This window comes from Cervus canadensis, chromosome 24 (assembly GCF_019320065.1).
Source record: "Cervus canadensis isolate Bull #8, Minnesota chromosome 24, ASM1932006v1, whole genome shotgun sequence".
NCBI classification, from domain to species: Eukaryota; Metazoa; Chordata; class Mammalia; order Artiodactyla; family Cervidae; genus Cervus; species Cervus canadensis.
Window position 1 is genome coordinate 19,974,358 of NC_057409.1, and position 16,027 is coordinate 19,990,384.

Consider the following 16,027-nt stretch of genomic DNA (forward strand, 5'->3'; position numbering starts at 1 on the left):
TCCCACTGTCTCACTTTTGCGATGTATTTAAGGCATGTGTTCAACAGAATGTGAAAGTTAATATGAAAATACTGTTGTAGTATTATCCACAATAGGGGAACAATTGAAAACAGTAAAGTAATATATATACATGCTCACAAAGGAATACTACTCAGCTATAACAATTAATGTAAAGAATCTGCTTGCCAAGCAGGAGATGCAGGAGACATGGGTTTGATTCCTGAGTTGAAGATCCCTTGGAGAAGGAAATGCAACCCACTCCAGTGTGCTTGCCTGGAGAATCCCAGAGACAGAGGGACCTTGCAGGCTACATTCTGTGTGGTTGCAGAAGAGTCGGACACGACTTAGCAACTGAACAGCATTACAATTAAAATTATATCTGTAAAGATTACAATAAAATGGAAAATATTTGCGTATTAACTTGCAATATAAAATAATCCAACAACTGAAAGTGCTCTGTGATTACTATTTAAAAAATGCAAACACATGAACCAAAATACAATGAGAACATGAAACAATAAAATAGATTTTTAGGTTAGAGTACAGACTTTTTACCCCTCCTGAAAATTATGGTGTTGTCTACTCAATATATAAAACTTTGAGAATTCCTGTGATGAAATCACTTACAAAATGCAAATTCAGACAATGTACACAGGGTGTGTAAGCAGTGTGGAGATTTGGTATAGGGGCCATTGCAATGTTAGAGGTTAATTAAAATCAGGAAGAGCTACATTTTTAAAAAAAATTTGCATAAGCAACTTCTGTATTGTCTGCATAACCTTACCAAGTAATTCTTATAGACAGGCATAGTTTTTGGGTGTACTTGGAGCTCACTATAATCTATGACAAGAAAATGCATTCAGAGGCGCAACTCATTGGAGCCCTGAGTCAGGATCAAAATGTTTACCTCCAATACTGATCCACATGAACACCATCGTAGGCCATCTGTATGGTTTATGTCCTGAGTATCACAATGAACTGTCATTTCAGGGCCAGCTGGCATGCCCGGATTTCCAGGTCTCCAAGGTCCCAAAGGCCGAGAGGGAAATGCTGGGTTTCCAGGGATCCCAGGCCCACCTGGTCACTCCTGTGAAAGAGGTGCTCCAGGGATCCCAGGGCAACCGGGGCTCCCCGGGACTCCAGGCAGTCCAGGTAAGCATTGGCAGGTGTCAAGAACTGCGACAAGTATGGGATGTACCTACTTACAAAGGAATAACCTCACTTGTTCTTTTGTGGGTGCTGACAGGAGCAAGACTCTTGGGTCAAGGACATTATTATTCACAGCACAGCAAGTAGCATGAGCTTCTTGTTGGTGACATTCCCCCGTGTCACCCAAGTCTCTCAGGTGTGATCTAAGATGGGCCAGTGGATGTTGCATACATGATGGGTTGCAGTTTCTGAGCCTGGGTTACTATGGCTGTATAGTAACACATTACTGATTGGAGATATATTAATACATTTTTAGAGAGTGATTACAATTAACATCACCATGTGAAGTTGTTAGAGCTTAAAATGATCAAGAGTTCATTATACAATTTATTGCCATTATCATTCACATTATCCTGTTAGGTTTTTGTTCTAACCTAGTGTATTTTATAAACCGAAGTTTATTACCATAAAATTTTAAAAATTAAAGCATTGCAAAAATTTTGACTGAAGAAGAATTTTTTGGTGAATTTTATACAGATGCTTTATCTGATTGCCCATGTTACATATATAGTAGTTTCTCAGAAGATGATAGTTCTTCAGAATATAGTTCTGATTCAGACAATACGAATATTAGGCCAACAAAAAGACAAAAAACCTTAGTGACTGATTCTGACATGGCAAGTGAAACTAAAACTCATGGTACCAATACATGGTACATGGTATTACAGGTGTGTCAGATGTAACTGGGGCTTCTCCAAAGGTTCAGCAGGTAAAGAGTCCACCTGCAAGGTAGGAGACACAGGAGACATGCGGGTTTGATTCCTGGGTCTCGCCTCGGGGAAGGCATGGCAACCCACTCCAGCATTCTTGCCTGGGAAATCCCATGGACTGAGGAGCCTGGTGGGCTAGAGTCGATGGAGTTGAAGAGTTGGACACGACTGAGCGACTAAGCACACATGGACTGAAATAGCCAGCAAAGTGTTAGCGAAATAGCAGAATTAATTTTTGGCCAGCCAAGATAAAAATCACTGGGCCACAGGCGTTAGTTCCTGCAAAAATCCTCTGGTCAATAATGAGGTAACCTGCATGACAGCCTGCTCTTCTCACCAGAAAGAAAGTGAAAGTGTTAAAGTGTTAGTGGCTCAGTTGTGTTTGACTCTTTGCGACCCCATGGACTGTAGCCTGCCAGGCTCCTGTGTCCATGGGGTTTTCCTGACAAGAATACTGGAGTGGGTTGCCATGGCTTCCTTTGGGGATCTACCTGACCCAGGAATCAAACCCACATCTCCTGTGTCTCCTGCATTGCAGGCAGATTGATTGCCACTGAGCCACCAGGGAAGCCCCAGTTTTCTTCACAGTTCAGTTCAGTTCAGTTCAGTCGCTCAGTCATGTCCGACTCTTTGCGACCCCACGAACCGCAGCACGCCAGGCCTCCCTGTCCATCACCAACTCCCGGAGTCCACCCAAACCCATGTCCATTGAGTCGGTGATGCCATCCAACCATCTCATCCTCTGTCGTCCCCTTCTCCTGCCCTCAATCTTTCCCAGCATCAGGGTCTTTTCCAATGAGTCAGCTCTTCCCATCAGTTTCTTCACAGGGGAGGTACTAAATCATGTCAAGGCTGCTCACTGCCAATGCAACCTTGAGAATATTCCAGATAAGGGTGAGTCCAGACTCTGTGTTCTTAGCACACCCAGCAAGATATCATAGGAGCTCAAAGACCCATGAAAAACTCTCTCTCAACACAGGGGTACCAGGGGGCTATTTCCAATGGGATCTTTATTTCATCATTCAGATTGTCATCTATTATTTAGATCCTAATGGCATCTATCCAAAACCAGGAATATGCCTTCTTGAAGGAGCCAAATGAGATGGGAGCAAACTGTGCCACTAGAGCTTTATTTTTACCACCGTAATACTAGATGACGTTGCTGTTTCCTATAGTTCTCTCATTACAGTAAACAGCTTGACCAAAATTCACTTGGCGGTAGCTTCAAAAAGCACCTGGAATGTTTTCTTCTGTTAGTTCCCACCCTCGCCTCACCCTAGAGTAAATATAAATTCTTTACCCTTATCCATTTTCCATTTTAAAAGACTCCTTATAATGCATCTCAACAGGGAAATATTTACTTAAATAATCTGCCTTTCTTTTTATAGCAGCCAGAAAAATATAACCTTAAACTGATGGAAAGTTGCTACTGTTATTTTAGCTGATAAGTATTGTTTACTTGGCCATAGATACACAATTGAAGTTACTCTGGATTTTTTTTTTTCCTGCTCATGTGTGAAGCCGGTTCTCAGTCTTCATGCCTCGTTGTCACTGCTGTTTGTCACATCACAGGTGCCCCAGGATGGAAAGGACAGCGAGGGGACATGGGGCCTCTGGGACCTGCTGGAATGAAGGGCCTCCCTGGAGTCCCTGGATGGCCAGGCGCAGATGGAACCCCAGGTCTTCCAGGGCTCCCAGGCCCCACTGGAGACGATGGGCTACCTGGTCTTCCAGGCCCAAAGGGTGTGTATTGCTTTTCCAATATTTCTCTTAGTTTGTAATAAATCCCTTAGTTTATAAAATCCACTGCCAGGTGAAGACTACTCTTGTACATGTGACTTTACTGTAGGATTTAACTGGTCTGTTGAAGGTGAAAGTGCAAGTCATTCAGTCATGTTGGACTCTTTGTGACCCCGTGGACTATACAGTCCATGGAATGAATTCTCCAGGCCATAATACTGGAGTGGGTAGCCTTTCCCTTCTCTAGGGTATCTTCCCAACCCAGGGATCAAACCCAGGTCTCCCACATTGCAGGCAGATGCTTTACCAGCTGAACCACCAGGGAAGCCCAAGGATACTGGAGTGGGTAGCCTATCCCTTCTCCAGCAGATCTTCTGGACCCAGGAAACAGCCTGACTGGTCTGTTAGCCTGGCTTTATCATTTCCCATGGGGCTCCTTCCTTCTTCGTGTCCTCTGTATTGTGATTTTCAGGAGCAGAATGTTTTGGTTTAAGTTAATGGGAAAAAGGGGTGTGGTGGAGTTAGGTATACAGAACCCATAAACACTTCTGCCCAAAGGACCGGGGGTCCTGATAGAGAGTGGGGTCAGGGCAGGTGTGCATCCGCCCTGGACGGGCCCCAAAACTCCACCCCGCCTCCCCCAGGCCCAGTTCCCTTGAAGTTTATGGAGTTGGAACTCAGAAGTATAAGAGCCTACAGTTGAGATCTGTGGGGCAGAAAACTGAAGCTTGTGTAGGACAGCATGGCTGTTACAGGTGTGAGGTTGATAGTGGTTGAGCACAAGCTCAGAGCTGAGGCAAGTTCGGATCTCTGAGTGGATGGCCAGAAACACAGATAGGGACTTCCCTGGGGGTCCAGTGGTTCCCACTTCACTTCACAATGCAGGGGTGGAGATCTGATCCCTGGTGAGGGAGCTAGGATCTCACATGCCTTGTGGCCAAAAAAGCACAAGACCTAAAACAGAAGCAACGTTGTAACAAATTCAATATAAGACTTTAGAAATGGTCCCCATCCAGCTTCCTTGGTGGCTCAGTGGTGAATCCACCTGCCAGTGCGGGAGACACAGGTTTGATCTCTGATCGGAGAAGATCCCACACGCCGGGGCCTTTCAACTGACTGAGCATGCGCTGTTGAGTCTGGGAGCCACGACTACTGAACTCACGTGCCGCAACTATGGAAGCCTTAGCCCCCGAGAGCCTGTGCTTCACAATGAGAAGCCTAAGCGCCACAACAAAGAGTAGCTCCTGTTCTTCGCAACTAGAGACAAGCCCACTCTGCAATGAAGACCCATCACAGCCTAAATAAATAAATAACAAAAAATGCTCCTCATCAAAAATCTTAAAAAAAGGAAAGAAAGAAACACAGTTCCAGGAACCATACTAGCCTATAAAACTTTCCCTAAATTTTCATGTTCTCATTCATCAGGACCCCAGGGGCTGCCTGGCTTCCTGGGTTTTCCAGGAGAGAGAGGAAAACCTGGTCAGGATGGACACCCTGGCAGAAAGGGAGAACACGGAGAGAAGGGTTGGCCTGGCTTCCCGGGAGACCGAGGACTGAAAGGTGGCAAAGGTAACAGTTAACAGCCTCTTGATGCAACACAGGATGTTTTTAGTCTTTGGCCAGAAACTGTAAGTACAATCCCTGAAAAATAAAATGGATCCTTCTGCCACTTAGATTCTGCTCCTTCTGAATCTGTGGTGTTTGTTTTAGGATTTTAAACAAAATTAGTTTTCCTTACCTCTCAGTCTTATCACATATGACTGTGGTAAGTGAATTGTTCTATTAACAGAGAAAATTAACAAGGGCTTTGATGGGTAGCTTTTGGGTTTCAGAAAACCTTCTCACCTTTTGGGAATGGGGTGCAAGCAGGGCTCCTGGCCCCCAAATCCTGCTTCAAGTTTTTTTAATGAAAACAAGCAAGCAAACAAACCAGTTTTTTGTTTAAAGCCAGATATAAATATTTTAGCCTTTGCAGACCCTATGGTCTCTGTCGAAATTATGCAACTCGGCATTTAGAGCACAAAACCAGCCTGAGACAAGTAAACAAAAAAACATAGCCGTGTTCCAGTAAAATTTATTTATGGACACTGAAGTTGGAACTTCATTTAATTTCACATGTCATTTTATTCTTCTTATTTTGAGTCCCCTCCCCCAGTGATTAACATTGTGAAATCATTCAGGGCTCACAGATTATATAAAAACTGACAGCAGGCAGAATTTGGCTCTTGGGCCATAGCCTGCTGACCATTCAACTATTTGAGTATGCTTTCATCTGGGCTGTGAATTGCATCCCTCCCAAGCTTTATTTTAAAAAAGAGTTTTCACTATTATTAAAAAAAAAGTTTCAAGACCACTGGTGTCAGGGTTCTGTGCCCATTCTTGTTAAATATTTACCTTGATCTCTTAGCCAAAGAGGCTGCAGAGAGTGAAGGTACAAATTCATTTCCACTGTTAAGAATGAAGGCTTGACAATTTCTAAAAACAAAAATTTTTGTCTTTAAAACCCTTTGGGCAAATAGCCTCATACTTTATTCAAATTTCTTTTAGTTGATTGATTATAATATTATTTTTTGTTTTACTAGCCTGTAAATTATTTATGTAGAATCAAGGAATGAAAGAGTCATTCTCTGCTAGCTTAGATAAGTGATGTTTGCTGTGCTATTATGCTACTATATAATTATCTCACTAAAAATATTTAAAATTGGGTTAATGCCAATGATGTGCTGGTAGGCTGGCTCTCAAATAAAATTTTTTTAAAATGCCCAGATCTGTAGTGTTTGCAAATACTCCCACCATGACTGATTTAAAACAACCAGTGGTTTAGCAACTAGTTTACAAAATTCTTGACTTGTTAGTAAGTGACTCTCGCCAAGCTGGGATGAGCCCACTCCAGCCCACATCTACCACTGGCCAGTGCTTGCCCAAACGAGGAGAAATATCGTCCACCCCTCCTACCTTTTAGAATTCTCTATGTGGAGAACCAAATTAATTGTCCGTTCTTTTAATGTAAGAGAAAATTGGAGGGTAGTTAGGAAGGGGAAAATGGGGAACTGGAAAATGTGAGATGGACAATTTAAAATTTACAGGATAAAGAGATGTATTTTAGACCTGGAACTTTTCAAGCCTTTTTTCACTGAGACCAGTTTGCTTGAGTTTAGCAAACATTCCCCGAGCACTCAGTGTACAGTAAGTCCCCTGCACACGAATCTTCAAGTTGTGAACCTTCAAAGATGCAAACATGCGTTCCACCAATGTCAGGCATGAGTGAAACTGCGCCTCGCCCTCTGTCTCCTATTGCTGACGATCCTTCAGCTCTGCCATCTCCCACCTCCTGTCCCTCTTCTAGTCAGTAACTCTTCTTGCTTGTTCACTCGATGCCAGCCCCTGTATGCAGCTATTGTAAGGTACTACTTTATTTTTCAAGATCCTCTATTATAAGATTAAAAATTTTTTTGTGTGTGTTTTATATATTATTTGTGTAAAAAATATTATAAACCTATTACAGTGTAGTACTATATAAGCCAGCTATGTTAGTAGGGAACCTAGGCTAACTTTGTTGTGCTTACAAACAAATTGGACTTACAGACGCACTCTAGGAACATAACCCATTCATAGGTAGGGACTTACTATATATCAGACACCGCTGCTGGACAAGGTGGGAGAGGAGTGTAAAAGGCGTGGACCTCCCTTTATGCAGTCAATCAACAATGTTGATACCATGCAGTCTATGAACATAAATACAGTTTCGGTTGAATGAGAATCTGCAAACTGGATGTGAAGAGCCACAAAGGAATAATCACATGTCTGATGCTTCTTAAACAGTCACAATTTGTTTCGCTCTTATGTAATTAATATCTAAAGGAGCAAGAGGACCCCCGGGAGATGAAGGAGAAATGGATATTATTTCTAAGAAGGGGGAAACTGGAGAACCTGGACCTTCCGGGGATGGTGGATTCCCAGGAGAAAATGGTAAATGCTTATGTTTTTTAACCATACCAAGTAAGTTAAGTTCTTTACAGGTCATTCAAACAAGCATGTATATTAGACAACTTTTGCAAGGAAACTGTAATACAGAGTTTAGGAAAGTTCATTCTTTAGATAAAAATAAAAATACATGCTTAGGAATCTCCCTCATGGTACTTTTTTTTCCATGTTAGAACTTAGCTGTAGTTCATATGTGTTTAGGGGCTTCGCTGGTGGCTCAGTGATAAAGAATCCGCCTGCCAGTGCAGGAGACACAGGTTCAATCCCTGATCCGGGAAGATCCCATGTACTGTGGAACAATTAAGCCCATGTACCTGCAGAATAAAAAAGAAACAGATTTGGATATTCCAAATGAGAATCAGTTCAAACAGATACTTGAAACACTGGTTCCATGTTTAAAGTGTTCCTGGTTTGAGCTTCCCTGGTGGCTCAGACAGTAAAGAATCTGCCTGCGGTGCAGGAGACCCAGGTTCAATCCCTGGCTCAGGAAGATCCCCTGGAGAAGGGAATGGCAACCCACTCCAGTATTCTTGCCTGGAGAATCCCATGGACAGAGGAGCCTGGTGGGCTACACTCCATGGGGTTGCAAAGAGGCGGACACAACTGAGTGACTAACACTTTCATTAAAACGAATAGCACAGTGACTATCCAGAATTTCAAGCACAAAAGGTGCTACTCGGTCTTCAGTGGGCATCCCTGGGGGCCCTTGTTAAAATGCAGTTACTGAGTCAGCAGGTCTGGATTTCTAACATGCTCCTTGAGGCCTGCGCTCCTGGCCCTCAGATACACTGCAGAGCAAGTGGTTTGATGGCAAGTTTGTGTTCCCCATCCCTGGTTTAGACCTGATCTGTGTGAGATCTGGGTTCTTCTTTAACTAGTTGTTAGAGGATGAATGTTTTAACTTCTATGGGTAAGTCCTTCCTCATCTGTAAAATAAGCGTGTTATAATAAAGCAAGTGATGCTGGAATAAATAAAGCATCCTTCTCTGGGATAGCCCTGGGATTCTTTATGGAGGAATCCTTTTTACGGTGAGATCATAGAAGCCAGAAACCCTTGTGATATGGTTTAGGGCAGGAATTAGTAGTCTTAATTCCTAGGACATGGCTTCATCTCCTGTATGCTTAGTCAATCAGTTGTGTCCGACTCTGCAACCCCATGGACTGCACCCTGCCAGGCTCCTCTATCCATGGGGATTTTCCAGGCAAGAATACTGGAGTGGGTTGCCATGCCCTCCTCCAGGGGATCTTCCCAGCACAGGATCAAACCCTGGTCTCCCACATTGCAGCTAGATTTTTTACCATATGAGCCACCAGGGAAGCCCTCATCTCCTATAAGTAGGACCAAAGACCTGTTTTCTAACTATCACCCAGCCCCAAATTTCCTCCAGGAGGTCTGTAATTCTTCCAACTCCATCAGGTGATAAAGGTCATCCTGGGATGCAAGGAAGGAGAGGAGAGCCAGGAAGCTATGGACCACCTGGATTTCACCCTGGGGAGCCCGGGAGAAATGGGCAGCCAGGGCATCCTGGACCCCCAGGCCCTCCGGGCTCACCTGGGCTGAGAGGGGTCGGTGGTTTTCCAGGATTTCCGGGTGACCAGGTAAGCAGCTGCTGTCTTGGAAGGAAAGAAATAGTAAAACCTTTCGCCCTGGGGATGCCCATTAGGCATCTTACTTTGCCAGTGTATGTCAGGGTCCTTTCAACAGCTTTTAGAATATAAGTTGGTCGAGAGAAGAATGGAGACTCTGGAAGGCCATGATGTAACTAATTTCTGGCCAGTGCTCACGCCTGGTTCCAGTGACAAGTCACTTACTCCACATACTACTCCTTCTTTGTTTAAACAGCTTCATAGAGACTTGCCTCAGGATTGCTGGTACATCAGATTAAAGAGTCATGTGAAAAATGACCCAAATTCTGATTTCAAAGCCTTCCTATCCAATGGCAGACATCATAGATTTTGTTGTAAATATTTTTTATCTTTACAATCATGAGCAAAATACCCCAGGAAGTACAACTGCAGGAGCCTACCTTACAACTTCTGGATAATGTATAACATACTTTGCTACTCATTTTTGGAGTAAAATAGATTTTTAAAGCTTTGGGTATGAACTACTTTTTTTTTTAAACTACTTTATAATAATATTTTATTTGGTATCAGTTCGTTCATTCAAAGCTTCAAGTTCAAATGATGTGATGCAATTACTGTTTTACAATCAAATATAGAGAACTGGATACCTCCTGTTGGTATTGCTAATTCTGGAAGCATTTTGTCAGCTTTTTACAAACTGGATGCATGCAGTGATATGCTTGTGATGCATTTCCAATTTTCTTTACCACAGCAAATCATAAAAGCCTAATTTGTTATAGAAAATGATAACTGGGTCATATTAAGAGTGTGTCATTTCTATCTGAAATTCAGTTAAAGTCTTACTTCTGTTTCATTAAACTATCAGGGTGAGCCAGGTTCTCCAGGCTGCCCGGGACCTTCAGGAATTGATGGTACAAGAGGACCTAAAGGTATGGCTTGGAAATACAGTAGCCATCCACCAAGCTCATAGTCCTGGGTGTTTGTAACATTGTGAGCAAGTACCTTTGGCATGAAAAGCAAAGTGTATCAAACGGCAACATTTAAAGAGTTCTTCACAGACTCTACTAGACAGTCAGATAAGACCTCCATCATCTGTATTTGTCATTCAGATCCAATGGTGCTGTGTAGAAAACATGTCCGCGTGCTTGGTAGGAGTCCTCGGAGCCGTTCTAGTGACTGCAGCTCCGTGAGTGACAGCTCACATTGGAGGCCCATGTCGCATGCCCCCGAGGAACCAGTGTCGCTTCTAAAAACTGCATGGGTACAGCTTTTAGGGGCTCAGTCACAAGAGTCATGGTAGACAGAGAAAGCCACAGCCTTGGCTTCTCACCAAGGGGTAATAGTTCACTAAGAACTCCTGGGCCAAGTGTAATTTACAATTGAGATTTTTTACCGTAAGCCAAAGGTCAGCAAATGTCTTTTTGACAGAGGGCCGGATCATAAATATCTTTAGCTGCGTGAGCTCTGCTGCAACAACAGTATATGAAAACACAGCAAGCATGAAAACAAAGGGGTATAGCTGTGTTCCAATAAAACTTTATTTACAAAAGTCTGCAGGCTGCATTTGGCCTCACAGGCCTTAGTTTAATTTATGCCAGAGACAGTGTTGCCTTGTAACACAACTTACATTCTACCTTTATCAGGTTTCCAGGAAAATAGGAATAGAAATTTAACCCCAGGTTAAAAATGTCCTTAGAAATAGAGGTTTCATTAACTCTTTATGCAGATAAACAAACAAACAAAAATCAGGCTATCTTAAATTGCAATGTTTACACACAAGCTTTAATATTTTTACTATTTTTGTGTATCATTGGGTTAATATTTTTCTTTAAATCTATTTTAAAATGATTCACCTTTTTAACCTTAGCCTTACCCTCACTATCTGTGAATTTACAGGCTTAATGTACAGTTATGTTTTATTTTAATATAGGTTAAAATAAATAACCCTGAAATGTGAAACAGTGATTATTGAGCTGCCTAAAAATCTTCTCCCTTACTACCATTGAAACATGCTTTTTACTTTGAGAGACACTCCATAAATAATGGGATAATTGCTATATGAAAAAAATGAACTCTGCACCCTTACTTATTCAGAAAGAGTAATTTAGACCTCCTCTTCAGAAATACTTACAAATAGGAAAGTTTTCATATTTGATTTTGACATTGTATAGCTTCAGTGCTCAGAACACACTCCTCGTCTTTTCTTCTATTCATCTATGCATTTATTATAGATGTTTCGCCTCTCTCAAAGAACAAACCTATTTCTTCTCATTTCCTTCCTCCTTGCATTTGGCCATCTTTTCCAGAAAATGAAGTACAATGAAGATACTGAAGTAAAAGCTGTCTCGTGGAGCCCACAAATAAGAGCTATAGTTCTGTGGGACCACAGTCTGATGGAACCTACCCCTCAGGCAATCCATAGTTTTTTCTCTTGAGACTTGTCTTCATGGTCTGATTTTCTCTTATCTGCCTACAACCAGCTTTATCACTCTGTATTCAGTATCCTTTCTGGATCTCTCTGGATATGTTTGGATTGCACTTGAACATGATCTGTACCAGGACATTGTGATAACCAACCTCCATCATGAAAATGCTTTTGATTTCTGCCTCAATAGGCAAGGAACTCAAATTCTTACTTTTTATTACAATTTCTCAAAGGCTGGCTGACCTGGGATGGACCAGATTTGCACCCTTCAAAGGGCTAACCACAATTATGAGTAGGGTCAGGTGGAAGAGAACCTTCTCTAAGGTGTGGGTGAGACCCCTTTAAAGGGGTGTTGGTGGGCAGGTGCTACAACATGTGCCTAATTAGCTCTCTTCTTCTCTTACAACCACATCAATTATTTTGCCCTTCCCTACTACACCATTTTGAATCCTCCATTTATAATTGACTCTCAGTTCAGTTCAGTTCAGTAGCTCAGTCATATCTGACTCTTTGCAACCCCATGAACCACAGCACACCAGGCCTCCCTGTCCATCACCAACTCCCAGAGTTTACCCAAACTCATGTCCATTGAATCAGTGATGCCATCCAACCATCTCATCCTCTGTCGTCCCCTTCTCCTCCTGCACTCAATTTTTCCCAGCATCAGGGTCTTTTCCAGTGAGTCAGCTCTTCGCATCAGGTGGCCAAAGGATTGGAGTTTCAGCTTCAACATCAGTCCTTCCAATGAACACCCAGGACCCATCTCCTTTAGGATGGACTGGTTGGATCTCCTTGCAGTCCAAGGGACTCTCAAGAGTCTTCTCCAACACCACAGTTCAAAAGCATCAATTCTTTGGTGCTCAGCTTTCTTTATAGTCCAACTCTCACATCCATACATGACTACTGGAAAAACCACAGCCTTGACTAGATGGACCTTTGTTGGCAAAGTAATGTCTCTGTTTTTTAATATGCTGTCTAGGTTGGTCATAACTTTCCTTCCAAGGAGTAAGCGGCTTTTAATTGACTCTCAGTTATGATGTATTAATGAGTCTCTGTGTCTGACAGGACACAGCAGCAGTGTGGAACAGCTCTGCGGGACTGTGAGAATCAGTGCCTACAGTGGCCTTTGAGTGTGCCTTGTGAAGTCATCAATAAGATGACTTTTTGTGACTTTTTTTTTTTTCAAGGACACTGAGTTGAACTTCCTTGCAGAGAGCTTGAAATGTGATTGCAGTAGCCGAAACAGTAACACTTTCTGCTTTCTCTTCCTGAAAAACAGTATGAGGATATAGTTACTCAATGCCAAGTAATTTCTTAAATAGACATCTAAATTTGAAACTACTTTAGAAAATTAAAAATTTAAGCTTACTAAGATCTTTTGTTTCTTATGACTGTTATGAACTATAAACATGTGTGTGTGTGTGTTTAAATCACACCTTGGATCTGTGTTCTTACATATGTTCTTAAATCTCACCTTGCATCCCCTATGTTCTTATGTAGGGGTAAAAAAAAGCATTTTTCAAAAAATCCTTTCCTGGAACATTGAAGATAGACGATAAAAACACAAATACATGAAAGTTATTACATCACTTGGTGGAAAAAAATATAAACTCTCTTAAATAATGTGTGTATTTTATCACTTACAGGGTACAAAGGAGAATCTGCAAGTCAGTTTGGCCTACCTGGTCCAAGGGGTGAGCCAGGTAGCCCCGGATATCCAGGTACAGACACATTTTTTCTTATTCAAACAAAAAAGAGTAAGTGTTTTTGAAAAATAGAACAATTACTTCATCCTCCTCACTGGGAATGATTATATCAGTATTTTCTCCCCTCTTTACTCATTAAGATACGTATCAGAAGGACTATGTTTAGGGACTTAACCTCTGGTAGTCCAGAGGTTAAGAATCTGCCTTCTAAGGGTTCAATCCCCGGTCAGGGAACTAAGATCACAGATGCCATGGGGCAAGTATATCCACGTGCTACAACTAGAGAAGCCTGTACACTACAATAAAGGCCTGACACAGCCAAATAAATAAATAAAGCTTTTTTTAAAAAAGAAATAAACAGAAAACTTATGTATAAACACTGGCCTAGGAGAACACTGGAGACTCATCATCTTCTTTCCGTCATGGGTCCCGTGACTTGGGATGTTAACAACACACTTCCTAGGGTCAAAAGTGAAAATTTGGACCCTTTTACAATCTCTGTAATTAAAAATGATAATTAGCAAGAACCACTCAACTGACAGGTTTTCATTCCAACCCTTTCTTTTCTACTCACAAAAGCATAGGTGAATGACCCGAGGGCTGCTGTTGCTGAGATATAATATTATAGAATACCGCATTTCCTGTGTATCTAATTTACTAAAAACCTAACCAAAAAAAAAAAAAAAATGTAAAGCTTCATCATCCACAACAAGTCTTTGGAAACAGTACTCTATTAATCAGCAACAGTTGATGTGTAATCCCTCAGAACAGATGATGGTGTTCCAGTGAGTTCTTGCCCTCCATAGAGCCTGTGGCTGCCTACAGTAGATGACCCACAGCTGACAAAATACACATAGCCTTTTACTAATTCTGCGTGTTGGAATACACCTGAAGTCAATAATCAGACAGATGTACAAAGGTGTGTGCACAAGGATATCCACTGCCAGGAAGGAATATTTGTTTCTCCACCAGTAATTGGTTCAATCAGTGATGCCCAGGGCTGTTAAGCTGATAGTGGACAGGTTAGAGACTAGGTTTACACTTAGATGAGCACCGTGTAAATTAAGGGCTTCCAAGGTGGCTTTGTGGTAAAGAATTTGCCTGCCAATGCAGGAGACACAGGAGACAGCGGTTCAATCCCTGGGTTGGAAAGATCCCCTGGAAGAGGAAATAGCAGCTCACTCCAGTATTCTTGCCTGGAGAATCCTGTGGACAGAGGAGCCTGGTGGGCTACAGTCTATGTGGTCACAAAGAGTCGGACATGACTGAGCATGCATTTGTAAATTAAATGTCTCATATTAATAGTTTCATGCTTCATCTTCAAATTCTGTTTGGTGATGGTGACGTTTCATTCCATATGACAGACTGAGCAGATCTATTATGGGAATTTTTATTTCTTTGTTTTTATTTCACTTGTTTATGTATTTATTTATTTTAAAGAATAAATAAAAAATTTGTTTTTTAACTTTAGACATTTTATAGAGTTTCAGTTGTCTTTACACTCTATGTGTGTGTGTTAGTCGCTTAATCGTGTCTGACCCTTTCTGACCCCAGGTACTACAGAACCCATTAGGCACCTCTGTCATGCAATTTTTCTAGGCAAGAATGCTGGACTGGGAAGCCATTCCCTTCTCCAGGGGATCTTACCAACCCAGGGATCAAACACACATCTCCTGCATTGCAGGTAGATTCTTTACCATCTGAACCACAAGGGAAGCCATTTACACTCTGTTTACCTCCACAATTCAATAAATTATAGGCACAGGGAAGCCATATTTACAATAAGAATGAATTAAAATTTGTTCTTATATCATAAATTGCTAAAATGGAAATCTAACAGAAGAACAAGCCATTACCCTGGCAAAACCTTCCTTTCCCATTCCTTTCCCTTTGGGTCTTTTACCTCTGGCGTGTCAAATAGATTTAGGTAATATAATTTTAACTGAGATGTATAGCTTATGTGTGTACATTTGGAGGGGAAAATAGCTTTGAGGTTAGCATTGTAGGGGTTCATAAAAAGTACTAGAATGAGGTCTCAGAAAGGAAAATCACTGGTTCAAAGTCAACCTCCATTACCACTGAATATGTGGTCTTGGGCCAGTTGCTTATCATCTCTGAGCTGTTTGCTCATCTGTAAACTGGCCTTAAGCAGATCACAGGTTGTTCTGAAGATCAAATGAGATTCCTTAAAAGCGATTTGTAAACCAAAAAGTGCTATACAAATATAATGTGTAATTCATCATTGTCATCATCAGCAAAACATGAAGAAATCTTTCCACACTTACTGCTATTTTTATGTAGAACCTTTAAGAGAGTAAGATTTCATGAGCTGAAAGTAGTCCAAAATGGAGACCTTTTATATTACCTAATATTTTAAGTTAAAAATCATAAAGCTGAGTTATTTTATATATAGGCTCACTTTTTCAAGAAAATTTGCCTTGGTATTATATTTCCCTGGTCTCCTGTGGTTATCATCATTTAAATCATTCCCTTTCCCAAATGCCATGGCTTTTGCTTAAATTTTTAAAGTTACATCATACTTTATGTACCAGCACAGAGTTTACCTAAACATGCAATTTTCATTGACTGGAAAAAAGCTGGATTGAATTTGAACAAGCCTAACAAGAAGGCATGGACCTGCAGCCTGTCTCAGGGGACTTTATATG

General features: G+C 41.5%; 2 protein-coding genes across 7 annotated transcripts in view; one reads left to right on the plus strand and one right to left on the minus strand.

The window, feature by feature from the left end:
* The window catches only part of COL4A4 (collagen type IV alpha 4 chain), a 151,628-nt gene that overhangs the window by 95,794 nt on the left and 39,807 nt on the right, over positions 1-16,027 (plus strand). For all 4 annotated transcript variants that reach the window (XM_043445277.1, XM_043445279.1, XM_043445276.1 and 1 more), the window contains exons 29-35: positions 991-1,152; positions 3,492-3,662; positions 5,085-5,228; positions 7,521-7,628; positions 9,061-9,242; positions 10,096-10,159; positions 13,302-13,376. In XM_043445277.1, the coding sequence (XP_043301212.1) occupies positions 991-1,152; positions 3,492-3,662; positions 5,085-5,228; positions 7,521-7,628; positions 9,061-9,242; positions 10,096-10,159; positions 13,302-13,376 (906 nt within the window). The remainder of the gene's footprint in view (positions 1-990; positions 1,153-3,491; positions 3,663-5,084; positions 5,229-7,520; positions 7,629-9,060; positions 9,243-10,095; positions 10,160-13,301; positions 13,377-16,027) is intronic.
* RHBDD1 (rhomboid domain containing 1) overlaps positions 12,769-16,027 on the minus strand; it is a 188,432-nt gene continuing 185,173 nt past the window's right edge. For all 3 annotated transcript variants that reach the window (XM_043445300.1, XM_043445301.1, XM_043445302.1), the window contains one exon: positions 12,769-12,923. In XM_043445300.1, the coding sequence (XP_043301235.1) occupies positions 12,804-12,923 (120 nt within the window). In that variant the 3' untranslated portion in view covers positions 12,769-12,803. The remainder of the gene's footprint in view (positions 12,924-16,027) is intronic.